At 39.3% G+C, this 15,047-nt stretch overlaps 1 protein-coding gene and 1 long non-coding RNA gene across 3 annotated transcripts in view; one reads left to right on the top strand and one right to left on the bottom strand.

Annotated features, from left to right (window-relative positions):
• Nucleotides 1–15,047, bottom strand: part of MTFR1 (mitochondrial fission regulator 1) — a 62,730-nt gene that overhangs the window by 27,362 nt on the left and 20,321 nt on the right. For both annotated transcript variants that reach the window (XM_017547466.2, XM_017547467.2), the window contains exon 3: nucleotides 4,390–4,488. In XM_017547466.2, coding sequence (XP_017402955.1) covers nucleotides 4,390–4,488 — 99 coding nt within the window. The remainder of the gene's footprint in view (nucleotides 1–4,389; nucleotides 4,489–15,047) is intronic.
• Nucleotides 2,116–11,265, top strand: LOC108317180. The gene is made up of 2 exons (XR_001830624.2): nucleotides 2,116–2,170; nucleotides 11,209–11,265. It is a non-coding gene; the product is annotated as an uncharacterized LOC108317180 (long non-coding RNA).

The following is a 15,047-nucleotide window of genomic DNA, read 5'->3' as shown; positions in this document are numbered from 1 at the left end:
GACGGGGTTTCACCATGTTGACCAGGATGGTCTTGATCTCTTGACCTCGTGATCCACCCGCCTCGGCCTCCCAAAGTGCTGGGATTACAGGCTTGAGCCACCGCGCCCGGCCAATGTCACTGTTTTTTAAAGTTAATATGTCACTGTTTAAATGTGTTGGTAAACACAAACTTTCTGTAGCAAAATGCTGAAACAAAACTATGTCTAAGGTCCTCAACTTTAGCTGCATAGGATCCTGAAGAGGTTTTTAAAAAACAATTGAATGAAATTCAGATTCAGTAAGCTATTAAACAGGTCTTACATTTCTTTAAAAGCTCTTGTTTTAGTAGACGCAGGGAAGCATATAGAGCCACACCGGAGAATGAGGCCTGAGCAAGGGCTTTTTTTTTTTTTTAAACACTCCTGATGATTTATATGTACCCAGTGTTAAGAACCATTGCAGTTTTCCTGGAATAGGCGGGAAAGAAAAAAAAACAAAAAAGAACCATTGCAGTCCAGGTACAGTAGCTTACACCTATAATCCCAGCACTCTGGGAGGGCGAGGCAGGTAATCACCTAAGGTCAGGAGTTTAAGACCAGCCTGGCCAATGTGGTGAAACCCCATCTCTACTAAACATACAAAAATTAGCTGGGCGTGGTGATGCACGCCTGTAATCCCAGCTATGTGGGAGGCTGAGACAGGAGAGAATCTCTTGAACCCAGGAGATGGAGGTTGCAGTGAGCCGAGATCAAGCCACTGTACTCCAGCCTGGCTGACAGAGCAAGACTCTATCTCAAAAAAAATAATTAAAAAAAAAGAACCACTGCAAATTAAAACCTCTGCATCCGGCTCCTCCTTATCCCCAAGAGTTTACTGCTTTTGCAAGCCACTCCATGAACTGAATTTACTTTTGATGTCATGAATCTAGAAGAGAACAAAGAGACAAAGTAGGGCCTGTTCTCTTAATGTGTCTTAATCTAGTTCCTACTTCCAAAAGGAAAACAATATCCAAATACACAAAATGCTTAGACCACAAGTGTGTAGGTATGCTGAAATGTACATATGTGAAAGGTATAAAAGGGCCAGGGGAAGTTAGCTTTCTTCAACCATAGTAAATGTGAAGGGTCTAGAGATCCTGTTTTGAGTATAAAGTAGCCAATTTGATCCTAGAGATAACTTAAGTACAGGAGAAGTGTTAACTCCTACGACCTTATAGGCAGGTCTTCAATAACACAGCAAAGAAACATGTATTGGGTATCTTTCATAGGGCTTTTTACATCTATCACCTCATTTTATTGCCAGCACAATATTCACTGTGCCCATTAATTGGATGAAGGTGTAAGTAAATGTGTTGGTATGTGTTCTAATTTGTGACCCTATAAGATATACATAAATCCAATCTGTAACACAAGGGAGTTAAATTATTATTATTATTTTTTTTCCATAAGTTACTGGGGTACACGTGGTATTTGGTTACATGAGTAAGTTCTTTAGTGGTGATTTGTGAGATCTTGGTGCACCCATCATCCGAGCAGTATACACTGCACCATATATGTTGTCTTTTATCCCTTGTCCTCCTCCCAAAGGAGTTAAATTAGAAAACCAAATAAGGTGGCCGGACGCGGTGGCTCACGCCTGTAATTCTAGCACTTTGGGAGGCCGAGGCGGGTGGATCACGAGGTCAAGAGATCGAGACCATCCTGGTCAACATGGTGAAACCCCGTCTCTACTTAAAATACAAAAAAATTAGCTGGGCATGGTGGCGCATGCCTGTAATCCCAGCTGCTCAGGAGGCTGAGGCAGGAGAATTGCCTGAACCCAGGAGGCGGAGGTTGCGGTGAGCCGAGATCGCGCCATTGCACTCCAGCCTGGGTAACAAGAGCGAAACTCCGACTCAAAAAAAAAAAAAAAAAGAAAAGAAAAGAAAACCAAATAAGATAATTTATTCTGCAACTATGAAGTGGCAATAACAGGGCTGGGCATGGTGGCTCATGCCTGTAATCCCAGCACTTTGGGAGGCCAAGGTGGGCAGATCACCTGAGGTTGGGAGTTTGAGACCAGCCTGACCAACATGGAGAAACACCGTCTCTATTAAAAATACAAAATTAGCCAGGCATGGTGGCACATGCCTGTAATCTCAGCTACTCAGGAGGCTGAGGCAGGAGAATCGCTTGAACCCGGGAGGCGGAGGTTGCGGTGAGCTGAGATTGCGCCATTGCACTCCAGCCTGGGTAACAAGCAAAACTCTGTCTCAAAAAAAAAAAAAAGACTCAGTATGCCTGGAAATAAAAATCTCATTATAAACAAATGGCTTCCCTCTCTCACTACATTCTTAAGTAGGTCATCAATGTTTCTCTTACCTTATTCTTCTCCTTATATTAATCCATTTCTTTTCAAATGCAGATTAAATTAGTTAAATCTAATACTCTTTTTCTGCTTCCACCCTTTTAAAGAGACTGATAACACTGAGAAAGAGAATTCTCCCAAGTAAATGTACTTGACTCTAGTACTTCAGCCTATAGACTGCCCAGGCAGACTTGGGTTGCAATCAGAAAATGTTAGATATCTCCAGAACATAAATGCGGAAGCAAGATTTCCTGCAACATAGGAGGGTGGTAAGATAATTAACTCAAAAGAAATTGATGGAACTGAACAATCAGAAAAAAGTTTATAAGGCTTTGTTAACATAATAGCTATTTGAAGGAAACTGGCAAATAAAATAAGCAGCAATTCATGTATAAATGAACAAAATTCTTGTGAACTGTACTTGAGAGACTTACTACCAGAGATTTCTTCATTTTGATTATTTTTTAAAAAGGCTTTGCGTTGTTTGACTTCAAGAGTTTAAAAAAACAGCCTAGAGTTTAATAAAAAATTACTTCTTGGAAAGTTCTAATCTGTCAATTTCTAGATTGATGCACAAAGGTTTGGCCAGTCAATCTGTGAGCAGGATTATAAACAGCAATGAACAACCTTGTCAGTCAACCTGAATAAATGCTAATTTCTGCCACTTATTTAGAAACAGATTTTCCAGGAGGCTGAGGTAGGAGAAATCACTTGAGCCTGGGAGGTGGAGGTTGCAGCGAGCTGAGATCATACCACTACACTCCAGCCTGGGTGACAGAGTGAGACTCTGTCTCAAAATTAAAAAAAAAAAAAAGAAAACAAAGAAACAGATTGTCACCTCCATTTAGCAGGAAGAGTGATTTAAGAACATGACATGTCATCAAACGGTACAAATGGGCACTTCTGAACTTCTGAATGATGAGTTAAATACATTTTCCATATCGCCACATGTTAATCTATTATTTAAAAGTGGCAGAGATATCTGTTGAATTTTATATTATTGAATGTTGAACTGAAATGTTGCTATATTATGGTTGTAAAGAATTACTAAAATGAAAAAGAACAAAGCTATGTGATAAATGTCTAAAGCTATAATAACAATAAGAAACAAAGCCAGGAGCAGTGGCTCTCACTTGTAATCCCAGCACTTTGGGAGGCCAAGGTGGGCGGATCATGAGCTCAAGAGATCAAGACCATCCTGGCCAACAGGGTGAAACCCTTCTCTACTAAATACATATAAATGAGATGGGCATGGTGGTATGTGCCTGTAATCCCAGCTACTCAGGAGGTTGAGGCAAGAGAATCGCTTGAACCCAAGGGGTGTAGACTGCAATGAGCCAAGACTGCGCCACTGCACTGCAGCCTAGCGACAGAGCAAGACTCTGCCTCAAAAAAAAAAAAAAAAAAAAGCACAAATCAAGGAAAATGAAAATAGCAGTATCTCCAAGCAAAGAGTAGAGCTACTTCAGATTTGGTGGTAAAAGAGAATACTGTACTAAAACTAAAGCCTTCAAAAGTTCTCCTAATTCATGGTTTGACTATCACCTCACTGAGAACCACAATTACCTTTTCGTCTTGACACTGTCATTGCCAAGGCAATGGATTCTATAATTAATGCTGAGCTTGAGACCAATGAAAGGGAAAGCAACTTATATGGCATCCACAGAGACATCTAAAAATAAAGCAGGGTAACAGAGTGGATGTCCAAAGAGGAAGGTATAATGACAGAAGAAAAATAATGGTGGTACATGAAGCACCTGAAATAATATAAGGCCTCTGTTTGAGGTCAACTAGGAATTAACAACAGCTTAGCTTATTATATGCTTCTAAATCTTCACATATGCATCTTTAAGAAGGATAAATGTCTTAAAGATCTCAATCACTTCACAGAGAAACTAAAATTAGAAAGCCTTCACTGTGGTTTTTAATCCTCTTTTATTGTATTAATAGTGGCATCAAAAGGTGAAAAGTCTCAAAAACAAAATACTTTTAAAACCATCTTGCCTATTTATATTTCTAATGTACATATTAATATAATACTTAAAATATGTAAAATATAGTACCTGAAACTGAACTCTTGGACACTGAATCAGAGACAAATTAGTACCAATTTTCCTTACGATACTTCGAGATGAACCATATGGCTTCCTAGACCAAAGTACCTGAGGAAGTAGGAAAAACCAAAAGCTTAATTACAAGATGTGAATTCCAACAGGCGTACAGAACTGTTAAAACAAAGCATTAGACAATTATTTGTATGACATATAACAGATTAATTACAGGATCAGAATGCTCTAAATGTTATGGCAAACAAGCTAATGTTTCTCAATCCAAAAATAAAGAATATATATATATATATATAAAATGAAATTTGATGTAAGGTATTATATAAAACTACAGAATAACTAGTAATTTTTAAATACTATACTTAGAGTTAAAAATTTTATTTTCATCAGGTTTTCATACTATTCTGCAACAGAAACACTACTGTATCTCTTCTGCTATATTTTTAATTTTAGAATTTTGATATACATAATTTTTCTTCAATATATGTTACTTTTGCTGTAACAGACTTTTCAAAACAATCCCAAACTAGTACAAAGTTCAGAATCTGAAAGTGTAGCATGCAGGGTGCTTCACGCTGTTCACTGCACAAGAATGCATGGCCAAGGGTGAGCAAAGGCTGAAATCCAGGCATACAGCTCCTGGGAGGCCTATTCCCCAGAGGAAAGGTAAGAAATTTCATCTGAGCAGTATTTCTCAGATGAAATCATAATAAACAAAGGACATTATGCTATGCTTAAAGACAAAAATGAACCCTCAAAGCAAAAAAAACAAAAAGCACACATGTTGAAAGTTAAATCATTACAAATTGTACCTTGAAACTTCTCCCCAAGTGTATAATCTTTCTTTAGAGAGAAAAATTATCCATCTGTTTTGAGTGCTACACTTGAAAGCCTGGACAGAAGAGGTAGAGAAAGGTAGTATGCTATTAAAAGCAATTTTAAAAGAAAAGAATAAGAATGACATGACTGTTATACTTAAATCATCAAACTTTAACATTCAATTATATCCTAAAGGCCGGGTGCAGTGGCTTCTGCTTGTAATCCCAGCTCTTTGGGAGACCGAGACAGGCGGATCACATGGATGTGCCAGGAGTTTAAGACCAGCCTGGCCAACATGGCAAAACCCCATCTCTACTAAAAATACAAAAATTAGCCAGCCATGTTGGCACACACCTGTAATCTCAGCTGCTTGGGAGGCTAAGGCATGAGAACTGCTTGAATCCTGTAGGTGGAGGTTGCAGTGAGCCAAGATCACACCACTGCACTCCAGCTGGGGCCACAAAGTGAGTTTGTCTCAAAAGCAGAAAAAAACAAAACAAAAAACAATTATATCCTAAAGACTAAACAGAATCAAATCAGTTGAGTATGAATTCTGGAGAAGTGGATACTATCCTTTTTTTAAAGTCACTCCACGATCATTCTACTTTAAAGAATGGAATCACCCCAATATAAACAGCATAACCAAACAACTGGTCACTGTAAATAGTGGAGGCTCCAAAACCTAACTCAAACTAGCCCCTTAGATAAAATCATATACAACTTATAAAACGAGCACAGAAACTATCTGATTTCTTAAATTTTAGCAATTAAGTCTAATTCAGGGATAATAACAAGAATCAGTGTGGGGTTCAGGGCGGGGCACAGTAGCTCACGTCTGTAATCTCAGTGCTATGAGAAACTAAGGCAGGAGGATCATGTGAGGCCAGAAGTTTGAGACCTGCCTGGGGTCTTTTTGTGAGACCCCCATCTCTATGAAAAATTAGAAAATTAGCCAGCTGTGGTGGCGCATGCCTGTCGCCCTAGCTACAGGAGAGTCTGAAGCAGGAAGGTTCCTTGAGCCCAGGAGTTTGAGGCTGCAGTGAATTATGACTATACCACTGTACTCTAGCCTAAGCAACAGAGTGAGACCATGCCCCTCCACAAAAAAAACCAACAAAGTAGAAATCACAGAAGGATGTATAATACCCCTGGCACCTACCACAGCTTTCATATAATTTTTAACAGATATACTCCAAGGTTTCACTGAATCTTACCTAGAAGAGTTCCAAAAAGTACTTATAACCTATACTGACTCCAATAACCAACAAAAATGATAGCTCTTGCTTTGGAAATGTAAATAAAAAGGATGGCAAAGACTAGAAAACTGGTAAGTAGAAAGGAAGGTAACAATATTAAAATATGAATAGTATACAAAGAATATTAAAAGGCAAAGTTACTCTGAAGCTTAGAACAAAACATCATTCCCATCAATAATCATACAGGATTATGACATAAGTAGCCTTAATAACATGTGAGGACTAAGGGAACAGAAAACCTCTTACTAGAGAGAAATGGGAAGCCTCGAAGTTCTACAACATCAACATCAGATCACCCACCAAAAAAGGAACAAACATGAGCAAGTAATTCTAAGACAGTATTTAAGGAAAGTCTTTACCTTATACATTTTTTTTTTTTGAGACGGAGTTTAGCTCTTTCACCCAGGCTGGAGTGAAGTGGCATGATCTCAGCTCACTGCAACTTCCAACACCCAGGTTCAATTGATTCTCTTATCTCAGACTCCTGAGAAGTTGGGAATACAGGGGAGTGCCACCATGCCTGGCTAATTTTTTGGTATTTAAAATAATTACAGGTGATTACAGGTGATCCACCTACCTAAGCCTCCCAAAGTACTAGGATTACAGACGTGAGCCACCATGCTGGGCCCTACCTTAGACATTTTAATAGATCCTGATCTTTCACCAATAAATCCATAAGGCAAAAGTAAGTACATCATTTAGTCATTTCTCTTGTTGTCTTCTATTTAGTCACAAGTCAAAACTCCTATGATGTAGTAAAAGTGGAATGCTATTTGTGTATCATAAGGTGACAATTAGATAGTCTAAAGTGAAATCTTTCTCCTCTCCAGCAAGCAAAGGTCCTGCCTGGAGATAAAGAGGACAAAAAGCTCACAAAGAAAAATTTAGAAAGGATTTGTCAAGGTCAGGAACTAATGTTTCTGCCAGCTTTTAGCATTCCTCACTATGCATGCTGCAGGGCAAAATATCAACTGTTATGTTTCCATCTGTTTAATATCAGAAGAATACCAGGTGCTTTCGACAAGAGAAGTGGCCAATGATTCAGCTTTTTTTTTTCTTTTTTTTTCTTTTTTTTTTTAATAGATGGAGTCTTGCTCTGTTGCCCAGGCTGGAGTGCAGTGGCACAGTCTTGGCTCACTGCAACCTCCGCCTCTCAGGTTCAAGCAATTCTGTCTCCGCCTCCCGAGTAGGTGGAATTACAGGCAGATTCCACCACACCCAGCTAATTTTTGTATTTTTAGTAGAGACGGGGTTTCACCACGTTGGCCAGGCTGGTCTTCAACTCCTGACCTCAGGTGATCCAACCGCCTTGGCCTCCCAAGTGCTGGCATTCCCGGCATGAGACCACCGTGCCTGGCCAATTCAGCTTTCAATTATAAGGAATAAGTAGATTATTTACGTATCCTCTACAAAGTTAAAGGAAAAGAACAGATTGCTTTATGTGATTATTTTTTCAAGCATACACAGTAGACTAACAATGTGTTCTTCTGTTACTTGTAAATTGCATTGTACTTAGCACCAATAAATATCAAATAAGGGTCTGTGTAAACTAATGACTAGAATATTTAGAATGAGGAGTCATAACCTTTATTGGATGGTAGGAAAAAGTGAGGGGAAAGAACAGCTAATTTCTAGGAACTCTAAAACTAGGTCTGACTACTTTTCTATTTTTTTCTATTCATCCCTCATAGAGGGGGAGAAATTGTAAATGGCTGTGCAGAAACAGTGAACAGATGGTACTGAAAAGTCACCATCTGTGCATTGGGAGGCTGTATGACCCAAGTGCATCTCCTACCATAACTTGTGGCTGAACTATGTCTTGTCAGTATGCTAGTTTAGAGAAGGAAAGACTTCCTCCGAACATAAACTGTCATTAATATTTCTTTAGATATAAGAGAGAAGGCAGGGAGAAAATGGTCATTATAAGATAATCCAATTTCATTAAAAAAAAAAAAAGACAATCCAATATCATTAAGAAATAGCTAAACAGAAAAACCATGCTGTATCTATGAAAACTGCTTTTAAATAACTAACAGTGTGTGTGTGTGCGCGCGTGTGTGCGCATGCATGTCTGTGTCTAGTAATGACAGTCCATAACATTTAGCAACAGTGTTTGAAAGTGATGACAGCAAGGAGGAGGATGACAACAGGAAAGTAGTTTGTTCTTTTTTAACATTGTGAAATGCTATTGTAGAAAGTGTTGACGTGTGAGGCTGAAATCTGAAGCTGTCATCTGTCTCATCCATGATGACTGCACTCAAGCTTTATGTGGTAATTCATTTACTAAGGACTAGTTTAACATATTTTATTATTTGAGGGCAACTTTTAGCAGGAAAAACTATAAACTTAATTCCAAGAAAATATGTTTTCTGGCCAGTTGCAGTGGTTCACACCTGTAATCCCAGCACTCTGGGAGGCCGCAGAGGGTGGATCACCTGAGGTCAGGAGTTCGAGACCAGCCTGGCCAACCTAGTGAAAGTCTGTCTTTACTAAAAATACAAAAATTAGCCAGGCTGTGATGGCAGCTACCTATAATCCCAGCTACTCGGGAGGCTGAGACAGGAGAATTGCTTGAACCCAGGAAACAGAGGCTAGAGTGAGCCAACAACGTACCACCTGCACTCCAGCCTGGGCAACAGGGCAAGATTTCATCTCAAAAAACAAACAAACAAAAAAGAAAATGTGGTTTTCAAGACAAACTATGTGATATTAATGCATTAACGCAGAGGTTCGTGTATCCCCAAAATTACACACAAAATTGGGTACATGTCATTTTTCTGGGAAGAAGTTCCACATTGTTAATCAAGTTTTAAAAAGTCAGGACAGAACAAAATGTAAATTCTTAATTCTCAGGGAACTAAGGGAAAATTAAAAGTGTGTGTTGGTAAGCGGGAAGGAATTGAAATGGGGAAATACAATTCTGTAACAATTTTTAAATCCTTAACAAAAGATCAACACTTTCCTCAGTTCTCTTCTTCCTTACTCACATTCCTCCTCCAAAGCACAAAAGGAAAACCAGAGTACAGTTCTTATGTATTACTATATTGCTAATACAAATTATTATAGATACTTGCTATAGTAACTTTACTTCCAATATAAAATACTGAAATTAATCAGAATCACATTAGCTTCACACTATTCTTACTTCCTGCAGTTTAAAGATATTTTTACCTGGGGACATAAAAAGTTTGGAGATACGTGAGCACGTGGTTTTAAATTCAAACAAATGTTGAGGGAAAATAAAAGGCAGTAAAGAGAAAACAGGCCATTGCAGCATATAGGCCTGGCTTTAAAATTAGCTTCTACCAACTTACTGCCTGTGTGAAGCTGGCCAAATTATTCATCCCTCTATGCTTCTGTTTTCTCACCTATAAAATGGAGACATTATCTACTTCATGAGCCTACAAGCATTAAATGATTTAAGGTATTATTAGAAAAAAAAAAAAAGAAGAAAAAAAGTAACAAAAAAACGAGTTAAGGTATTATTATACTGGTTTCAGTTTTGTTTTGCTTTTGAGACAGTCTTGCTCTGTTGCCTAGGCTACAATGCAGTGGCATGATGGCAGCTTACTGAAACCTCAAGCCGGATTCTCCTGCCTCAGCCGCCCAAGTAGCTGGGACTATGAGCATGTGCCACCATGCCCGACTAATTTTTGTATTTTCAGTAGAGACAGGATTTTACTGTGTTGGCCAGGGTGGTCTCAAACTTCTGACCTCAGGTGATCCACTTGCCTCAGCCTCCCAAAGTTCTGGGATTGCAGGTGTGAGCCACTGCATGAGGCCATTTATAATGTTTCCAGTAAACATTAACAGTCATCTTTCCCTTCTAAGAGATAGCAAAGTACACTGAAAAGAGAAAGGATTTTGGAATCAGAATTGGGTTCATATTATAGTTCTACTACTTAGATAACTTTGGTCAAGACAGTTAAATACCTTAAACCTCAGGTTTCTCATTTGTAAAGCGCATTGTTCTACCGAACATTGGCAATTTATGTAAAAGCACTGTGTACAGTAAGCACTGGCATAGTAAGCCAAGTAGGATGGCTATTACAGTAGTGTTAGCGTGCAGAGTCAACAACAATGAGCCAATCACCACTGGCTGTTCCAATGGGAAAAATAAAACAAAACAAAATCTGGTCTAAAAGCTTGCAATTTCTTCTTTTTATTTTTTTGAAAGCAGGGTCTCACTTTTATATCCTAGGCTGGAGTGCAGTGGTATGATCTCAGTTGACTGCAACCTCCGCCTCCCAGGGTCAAGTGATCTTCCCATCTCAGTCTACCAAGTAGCTGGGACTATAGGCACATGCCACCATGCCCAGCTAATTTTTGTCATTTTTGTAGAGATGCCATCTCACCATATTGCCCAGGCTAGCCTCTAGCTCCTAGAATCAAGTGATCCTGCCACCTCAGCTTCCTAAAGTGCTGGGATTACAGGCGTGCCAGCCTTTTTTTTTTCTCAGAAAAAAAAAAAAAAAAACAGATTAAATAAAGGATGAAGGCAGTTTTCACTCTTGGAATGCTTTCAAGCACAGTATCAAAAGGCTGGGCGTGGTGGCTCATGCCTGTATTTCCAGCACTTTGGGATGCTGAGGTAGGTGGATCACCTTAGGTCTGGAGGTGAAAACAGATGAAACCCCATCCCTACTAAAAACACAAAATTAGCTGGGCATGGTGGCAGATGCCTGTAATCCCAGCCTCAGAAAGCTGAGGCAGGAGAATCGCTTCAATCCAAGAAGCAAAGGTTGTAATGAGCCGGAATCACAGCACTGCACTCCAGCCTGGGCAACAGAGCAAGACTCCATCTCAAAAACAAACAAACAAAAAAACTCATTTAAAGGCACATCTTGTTTTATCACACTTCACTTTACTGCAATTCAGATACATTGTTTTTTTTCTTTTTAACCAATTTAAGGTTTATGGCAACCTTGTGTCAAGCCAAGTCTATTGGCACTATTTCTCCAACAGCATGTGCTCATTTCACATCTGTGTCATGTTTTGCTGATCCACACAGTATTTGAAGCTTATGCTATTTTTTTTTTTTTTTTTTTTTTTTTTTTTTTTTTTTTTTTTTTTTTTTTTTTTTTTTTTTTTTTTTTTTTTTTTTTTTTTTTTTTTTTTTGGAGACAGAGTTTTGCTCTTGTTTCCCAGGCTGGAGTGCAATGGCACAATCTTGGCTCACTACAACCTCTGCCTCCTGGGTTCAAGTGATTCTCCTGCCTCAGCCTCCTGAGTAACTGGGATTACAGGCACCCAACACCATGCCCAGCTCATTTTGTATTTTTAATAGAGATGGTGTTTCTCCATGTTGATCAAGCTGGTCTCAAACTCCCGAACTCAGGTGATCCACCTCCGTCCGCCTCTGAAAGTGCTGGGATTACAGGCGTAAGCCACCCTGCCCAGCCAGTTATTTTTTTAATTATGCTTTAAATTCTGGGAAATTTGTGCAGAATATGCAGGTTTGTTACATAGGTATACATGTGCCGTGGTGGTTTGCTGCACCCATCAACCCATCATCCAGGTTTTAAGCCTCGTATGCATTACATATTTGTCCTAATGCTCTCCCTCCCCTTCTCCCCGCCTGCCCTCACCACAGGCCCCAATTTACGCCTTATCATTCTATCTATTATGGTGATCTATGATCAGCGATCTTTGATGTTATTTTTTACTACTTTAATTGTTTTGGGGTGCCACACGCACACATAAGATGTGAACTTAATCGATAAATATTATGTGTGTTTTGATTGTTCCACCTACCAGCTATTCCCCGATCTCCGACCTCCCTATTCTGAAACAAAACAAGACTGAAATTGGGCCAGTTTAACCCTGCAATGATCTCCAAGTGGTCAAGTGAAAAGAAGCGTCTCATTGTGTGTCTCTCACTTTAAATCAAAAGCTAGATAGAAAGTATTAAACTTAGTGAGTAAGGCACGTTGAACGGAGAGGCCGAAAACTAGGTCTCTAGCACCAAATAGTTAGCCAAGTTGTGAATGTAAAGGAAAAGTTCTTCAAGGAAATTTAAAGTGCTACTACAGTGAACACATGAATGATAAGAAAGCAAGAAAGCCTTATTTCTGATATAAAGAAAAATTGTATCCTGGATAAAATTTCAAACCAGCCACAATATTCCCTTAAGCCAAAGCCTACTCCAGAGCAAGGTTCTAACTCTCTTCACTTCCATGAAGGCTGAGAGAAGCAAGGAAGCTACAAAAGAAAAGTTGAAGCTAGCAGAAGTTGGTTAATGGGACATAAGGAAAAAAAGCCATTTCCATAACATAAAAGTGCAAGATGAAGAAGCATCAAGTGTCAACGTGGTGAAACTCCGTCTCTACTAAAAATACAAAAAACTTAGTGTGGCATGGTGGCACATGCCTGTAATCTCAGCTACTCAAGAGGCTAAGGCAGGAGAATCACTTGAACCTGGGAGGCACAGGCTGCAGTGAGCCAAAAGTACGCCATTGTACTCCAGCCTGGGCAATAGAGCGAGACCATCTCAAAACAAAAAAAAGTGATTAGCTATATTTCACTATCACTTTATAGTGGTGATCTGAAATCAAACTCACAGTATTTTCAAGGTATGCCTGCATATGTCAGATCAGTGGGAAAATACACGTTAATCACGGAAAGATAGAGTTATGAAAGCTTCTTTTATTTTCAGGTGCCCAAATATAAAATCTTGAAAAATTCCTCTATATTTTTATTCTTAGGCAACAAGCTAAAAAAAAATTGGAAATTAGTTAACCCTAAAAGATTACATTGTTTTATGTTGAAAGAAAATTTATTTTTATATGAATTTTCAGCTGATTAAAGTTGATGATTATATGCTAGCTTCGATAAGTTAAAAATAGATTTTGCAGGCCAGGCATGGTGGTAATCCCAGCACTTTGGGAGGCTGAGGCAGGTGGATCACTTGAGGTCAGGAGTTCAAGACCAGCCTGACCAACATGGTAAAATCCCGTCTCTACTAAAAATACAAAACACTAGCTGGGTGTGGTGACAGGCGCCTATAATCCCAGCTACTTGGGAGGCTGAGGCAGGAGAATCACTTGAACACAGGAGGCAGAGGTTGCAGTGAGCCAATTGCGCCACTGCATTCCAGCCCGGGTAACAGCGTAAGACTCCGTCTCAAAAAAAAAAAAAAAAAAAAGTAGATTTTGCCAATCCACAATTACTAGGAAGGACTCTCAGTTGTAATTATAATATTTTGAGCAAGTTAATCCTCCCTTAGCTGGTCCATTCTTTGATAAAAGGCACCCATTTCCCAGCTTAAAGTTAATAAGCTAAATGAAGCATGCTATCTGTGCCTGAAACAGAATTCTGCACTTTGGCCTCAGTTAACACTACTCACATTGACCTGTCTTGGGGTGTGAGGCTGGTAACAGAGCAAATATATAAGAAACTAACCATTATTGAATGTACCTACACTATACAAGCCACTGTGCTAGATACTTTACATACACTGTCATTTAATCCACAGGTAACTCAGCAGTAGCAATTCTTATTCCTACTTTGCAGATGAAGAGAATAACTGGCAGAGACAAAATTCAGATCCAAGTGTGTTTAAATCCAGGACCCACAATCTTACCAATAAACTATACTTCTTACTAAAATTACAAGTAGAAATTAGAAAGGTTTGGTTTTTGAAAATCATAAATAACAAAAATTTCCCTTCCTTCTGCAAGCAAGAGAAAAATAAACTTTTGCTGTCATTACTAAAATGTCAATCCATACTATGAAGAAACTGAGCTAAGTTTTTTGTTGTTGTTGTTGTTTTCTAAAGATAGGGTCTTGCTCTGTCACTCAGGCTGGAGTACAGTGGTGTAATCTCAGCTCACTGCAACCTCTGCCTCTCAGGCTCAAGTGATCCTCTCACCTTAGCCTCCCAAGTAGCTGGGACTAGAGGTATGTGTCACCATGCCCAGCTAAATTTTTTAAATTTTTTGTAGAGACAAGGTCTCACTATATTGCCCAGGCTGGTCTTGAATTTCTAGGCTCCAGCCATCCTCCTGCCTCCCAAAGTGCTGGGATAACAGGCCTGAGGACTGTGCCTGGCCACTAAGTGAAATGTAAAACACAGGAACATATATCTGAAAGAGATAAAAAAACCAATAAATTTACAAGTCATTTTCCTATTGCTTATCCTCAAGCTAATGATCTCAAAATTATGCAGCTATAACAAAGATAATTGTATTTGGTTCTCTACTTTTATCTCCAAAGAAAACAGATGTAACCTTGAAAGTTGGGGAGATTCAAAGTTCAGGCACAAAAACAAAAAAGTAAAAGTGTGCTAAAAAGTATAACCATATTCTGCCAGGTACAGTGGTTCATGCCCATAATCCCAGCATTCTGGGAGGCCGAGGCGGGCGGTCAGGAGTTCAAGACCAGCCTGGCCAACATGGCAAAACCCTATCTCTACTAAAAATACAAAAATAAGCCGCCCGTGGTGGTGCGCACCTGTAATCCCAGCTACTCAAGCAGCTGGGTCAGGAGGATCGCTTGAACCTGGGAGGCAGAGGTTGCAGTGAGCTGAGATTGCTCCACTGAATTCTAGCCTGGGCAATAGAGCAAGACTCCCTCTCAAAA

Source organism: Cebus imitator, unplaced genomic scaffold (genome assembly GCF_001604975.1).
Source record: "Cebus imitator isolate Cc_AM_T3 unplaced genomic scaffold, Cebus_imitator-1.0 Scaffold198, whole genome shotgun sequence".
Classification (NCBI taxonomy): Eukaryota; Metazoa; Chordata; class Mammalia; order Primates; family Cebidae; genus Cebus; species Cebus imitator.
Note: the sequence above shows the minus strand (reverse complement) of the source record. Positions and strands in the feature narration are given on the sequence as shown.